Source organism: Emys orbicularis, chromosome 24 (genome assembly GCF_028017835.1).
Source record: "Emys orbicularis isolate rEmyOrb1 chromosome 24, rEmyOrb1.hap1, whole genome shotgun sequence".
Classification (NCBI taxonomy): domain Eukaryota; kingdom Metazoa; phylum Chordata; order Testudines; family Emydidae; genus Emys; species Emys orbicularis.
Genome location: NC_088706.1, coordinates 12,937,972 through 12,942,557, shown reverse-complemented (window position 1 = coordinate 12,942,557; position 4,586 = coordinate 12,937,972). Strand labels below are relative to the sequence as shown.

At 58.5% G+C, this 4,586-nt stretch overlaps 1 protein-coding gene across 3 annotated transcripts; it reads left to right on the top strand.

The window, feature by feature from the left end:
* Positions 1-1,937: 1,937 nt before the first annotated feature.
* On the top strand, positions 1,938-3,920 carry C24H19orf25 (chromosome 24 C19orf25 homolog). Of its 3 annotated transcripts, none has more exons than XM_065422100.1 (3): positions 1,938-1,983; positions 3,005-3,167; positions 3,719-3,920. In XM_065422100.1, the coding sequence occupies exons 2-3, from the start codon at positions 3,032-3,034 to the stop codon at positions 3,913-3,915; spliced, it is 333 nt and encodes a 110-aa protein (XP_065278172.1). In that variant the 5' UTR covers positions 1,938-1,983; positions 3,005-3,031; the 3' UTR covers positions 3,916-3,920. The 3 variants fall into 3 exon arrangements, with proteins under 3 accessions (XP_065278172.1, XP_065278174.1, XP_065278173.1); XM_065422102.1 differs by lacking the exon at positions 1,938-1,983 and adding an exon at positions 2,013-2,062; XM_065422101.1 differs by lacking the exon at positions 1,938-1,983 and adding an exon at positions 2,038-2,069.
* The last annotated feature ends 666 nt before the right edge of the window (positions 3,921-4,586 follow it).

Here is a 4,586-nt window from a genome sequence, read left to right as displayed (position 1 = left end):
GCTACTGCAGGTGCTACTAGAGATTTTGCTGTGCTGTACATGCTGATATGGGGACAGGTGACAAGATTTCATGAGTGACTGAACCTCAAGCGCTTTGGCTAAACAACTTTTGCATAGACACACCCACCCTGCCTAGGTGCTCAGCATGATGGGATTGCTTGCAAAAATGTAACCCTTCTGCCAGGTGGCGCCAGCAGCAACAAGGGCCGGGTTCAGTACCTAGGGGTTCCTTTTCACCAATACAACACCCCACCCAGTGACCTGGGACAATTATACACCACCACCTGGGCACCTCTAAGAGACAATACTTCCCCTCTCGCAAGCACAGAGTCTGAGTGTAGCAAAAACTTTTAATAAAAGGAGGGAAGTAACTCAGCATTAATTTGGGAAAACACCGCAACTAGGGTTCATAAACACAAACCATGAGCAAAAGCCCCACCCCCAAGTAAGTTAGGCAGTGTCCTTCTCCCCTCAGGCTCTTAAGTCCAGCAACCCAAAAGTCCCTTTAACGTGCCCGTCCCTTCTCTGCACCCCACCCACTCACAGTTGCTGTCCTTGGCCAGTGCAGCCCCAGAGTTCAGAGGTTCATCCACAGAGTTCACCTCCCGCCCTGTGTGGGTAAAGAGGCACCTTACACACTGCACTGCTCGGGCACTCGCTCGTCGCCCCAGCGGCCGATTGCCACGCCTCTGGGGGGCTCTGCTCTAGCCCTCTCTGCCAGCCGCCCTAAATTGTAGGCTACCTCTCTAAAAATGCTTGCAGGCCAGGGGCTGTCAGTTGCCTCTCTTCCTCCCTACCCCTGCACTGGCTACCTTTCGCAGGAGCTGATACCCCTCAGGAATTTGGGCCGGCACCTATTTCCCCCCTCCTTCATTCCACTGACCCTCAGGGACCCCGTGTCAAACATGGTGCCTCAAGGCCTGCCCACGGCCGCTGCGCACAGCACCGCCTGCCCCTCGCCTTGTTCCACCCGCCTCCCGGTGGTGGTCCAAATCTTACCCCCTTATTGCCACGTGCTGCACTGAGTAATTCTCTGCAAAGTGCAGCTGTGCCCATCTCCTCCCACCCCGTGTGCCCTGGGGCAGGGCTCACCCCTTCATGCCAATGCAACACGGGGGCAGAGGGAGAGATGCAGGGACCAGGGCCGGTGCTACCATTAAGGCAAACTAGGCGGTTGCCTAGGGCGCCAAGATTTGGGGGCGCCAAAAAGCGGTGCCCCCAATTTCCCCCCCACGGCAGCTCCCCACCCTCCGGCCCGGGTAGCCGTGCGGCAGTTCCCCACCCCAGCTCACCTCTGCTCCGCCTCCTCCCCAGCCCACCGCCCCCGCTCTAATTCTCCTCCCAGGCTTGCGGCGTCAAACAGCTGATTGGCACCGGAAGCCTGGGAGGCGGGAGAATTAGAGCGGGGGCGGCAGCTCGGGGAGGAGGCGGAGCAGAGGTGAGCTGGGGTGGGGAGCTGCGGGGGGGGGGGGGGGCGCCTCAGGGCAGAGGGGCGGGAGCCGCCACGGGGGGCACCTCAGGGCAGAGGGGGGGGAGCTGCCGCAGGGCTGGGGGGCGGGGGGGGCAAGGTGAAAGTTTCGCCTAGGTGCGAAACTTCCTTCCACCGGCCCTGGCAGGGACTGCTGTGACAATTTGGGGTACAGCCCCAGGGATGTGGGGCTCAGGGTGGGGGGTGGCCCCGAGCTCCAGATCAGGATGTGGGGGGCAGAGAGCGGGCTGGGGGGCGGGTCTCAGGGGCTGTGGCTGAGTCACGCTTCGCCCCCCGATCTGCCTCCCAGCCCCTGGGTCACAGCCGCCCCAGGCTGCAGCAAAAGGAGCGCGCGCGGCCCCTTTAAGGGAGGGGCGGGGCGTATCATGCAGTGCGGGGCGCCATGACGTGAAGGGGCGGAACCGGAAGTGGGGCCCGCCGCTGAGCTGGAGGGGGTGGGGCGGGGCGGGGCAGGGCATACGGTGGCCGGGGCGGGGTCCGGGAGCCGCGATCAGGTGAACGTCTGGGTGGGCGCGTCCGTTCTGGGGGGAGGGGAAAAGAACGGGAGCGGGGATATGGGGACTGGAGCGAGGGGTATATGGTATGAGGGGGGGCGGGGGATATACGGTAGGAGCGGGGTGGGTGGGAATGGGAAGCAGAGGGTATATGGTATGAGCGGGGGGTTGGGGGCGGGGATATGCGGTAGGAGCAAGGGTGAGAATGGGGGTGGGGGTTTATGGTATGGGGCTGGGAATGGGGGCAGGGGATATACGGTAGGAGCAAGGGTGAGAATGGGGGTGGGGGTTTATGGTATGGGGCTGGGAATGGGGGCAGGGGATATGCGGTAGGAGCAAGGGTGAGAATGGGGGTGGGGGTTTATGGTATGGGGCTGGGAATGGGGGCAGGGGATATACGGTAGGAGCAAGGGTGAGAATGGGGGTGGGGGTTTATGGTATGGGGCTGGGAATGGGGGCAGGGGATATGCGGTAGGAACGGGGGCGGGGGATATACGGCACGAATGGGGTGGGTGGGAATGGGAAGCAGGGGGTATATGGCATGAGTGGGGGGTTGGGGGCGGGGATATGCGGTAGGAGCAAGGGTGAGAATGGGGGTGGGGGTTTATGGTATGGGGGGTGGGAATGGGGGCAGGGGATATGCGGTAGGAACGGGGGCGGGGGATATACGGTAGGAGCGGGGTGGGTGGGAATGGGGAGCAGAGGGTATATGGTATGAGTGGGGGGTTGGGGGCGGGGATATACGGTAGGAGCAGGGGTGAGAACAGGGGTGGGGGATATGCAGTACGAGCGGGGGTGGGTGGGAATGGGGGTTGGGGGTATGTGGGGGTGGGGTGGGAATGGGGGCATGGGATATATGACATGAGCAGGGAGTATAGGAATAGGGGCATGGGATATACAGTATGAGTTGTGGGGGCAGGGATAAAGGGTATATATCTAGTCATTGGGGGTGGGGGGCAGCAGCATTATCTCAGCAGGCAGGAAAGTCACTTACTCCTTATTCTCTTCATGCCCACTCCAGGATGCCCGTTTATGAGACGGGAGAGTTATGAGCTCGAAAGGCAAGAAGCGGGTGGTTCTGCCGAGCCGGCCTGAACCACCCAGCGTGGAACAGATCCTTGAGGACGTCAGGAGCACCCAGCCATCCGATCCCATGTTTGTCCTTCTAGCAGAGTCCAGTAAAGGTAGGAGAATGCATCCCAGCCCTTTGCCCCAGGAATCTCCATGACCTGTTCTGTATGAAATCTACCAGACGATGGGAGCCTGTCTCTGTCCACTCCAATCCTACCTATGTTATAAAATCTCCATCAGCGAGCATTGCACAAATTAGCCCAGAAAGCTGCCATCTTGCCAGTTTGTTGGCTTGGGTGACATGAATTGCTGGGTCTCAGTCCTGTTCTTGGGGGACACCTCTTTATAGCCCAAAATCCACAGCTGTGATTGGTGCTCTTGTTGACATATTTTCAGGGAAGTCATAGACTTCATGGGGCCTGGAGACTGACCTTCCCTTTCACCTGTACAGGTGTCCTCCCCTGTTCGTAAGTAAGGCGCATTGGTCAGAGCATGGTAGGGAAACATCCCCTGCCGCTACCTGTGCTGTGCCAGTTTTGAGGCTATAAACAGACCTGAAGGTGTACCTGATCCAAAATGTAGCTTAGCTTTACATGAAGAGACTACTACCCCTTTTACATTCATGTTATTCTCTGTCTTTTCCCCCCACATTTCCCCTCCCCAGACTTGCCAGCCCCTAGGAAGAAGGAGGAGTCTGAAGTGAAGAGCGAGCGCCTGTACCAGCAGAGTCATTCTTACGTAGAGATGAACCAGCGGCTGCAGAAGGCCTGCAGTCTGCTGAAGGCGAAGTGTGAAGAGCTGAAGCAGGCGGGCGCGACTTTGGAACAGAATATCGTGGAAATTAAGGAAAAGGCCTTGTGAGGTTGTCTGGCCTCTCTGGAATGCCGAGAGATTGGGAGCAGAGACAAAAAGCTGGCCCAGGAGGGTTTGCTCTCGACAGTAACAAGCCCCGCCTCCTAGTCCTGACACACTTCTCAATGTGCGTTAGACTTTCACAGACGTCCCCAGTGTGGCTTCTTGTTTCTGTATCCAAATCATAGAGCCAGAAAGCCACCCAACCAGGTAACCCCGGTGTGTGCTTTGATTTAATGGAAGATCTGGCACGGCTGCATCTTGCCTGGAATCTCCAAGAGCCCGCCAAGCCTCATGAATGCAGCTTCACAAGAGTCGCCCCTCATGCTCATTGGAAACGCTAGGGGGTATGTGAGGGGGGAGTTTCATCTTTAAAGCTAAAAATGCTACAGGATTTGCCTCCGTAACCCCTTCCCAGTGGACAGCGCTGATCTCGTTGCTCATGTTCGGAAGGGACTCTTGGACCAGGCGTTTCGTTGAGCCATTAGGAGAACCTGATGCCAATTTCCAAATGGCAAGCTTGAACCTGACCTGGCTGGGGTAAGCGTGGGCTCCGGGCAGCCGCTGGCTTTTCCCAAGCTGCGTGTCACCGTCTCAGGTGCCCATGGTGACTGTTGGCATGACGTCCCCCTCACCCTCCAGGTTTACCTACGACTTCTCCATCTGGTACTGCCTCCATG

What these genes read in the sequence shown, in the direction of transcription:
- C24H19orf25 (XM_065422100.1), top strand. Translation starts at nt 3,032, where the DNA reads ATGAGCTCGAAAGGCAAGAAGCGGGTGGTTCTGCCGAGCCGGCCTGAA. An exon ending in TCTAGCAGAGTCCAGTAAAG is followed by an intron (nt 3,168 to 3,718) that starts GTAGGAGAATGC and finishes TCCCCTCCCCAG; the next exon opens with ACTTGCCAGCCCCTAGGAAG.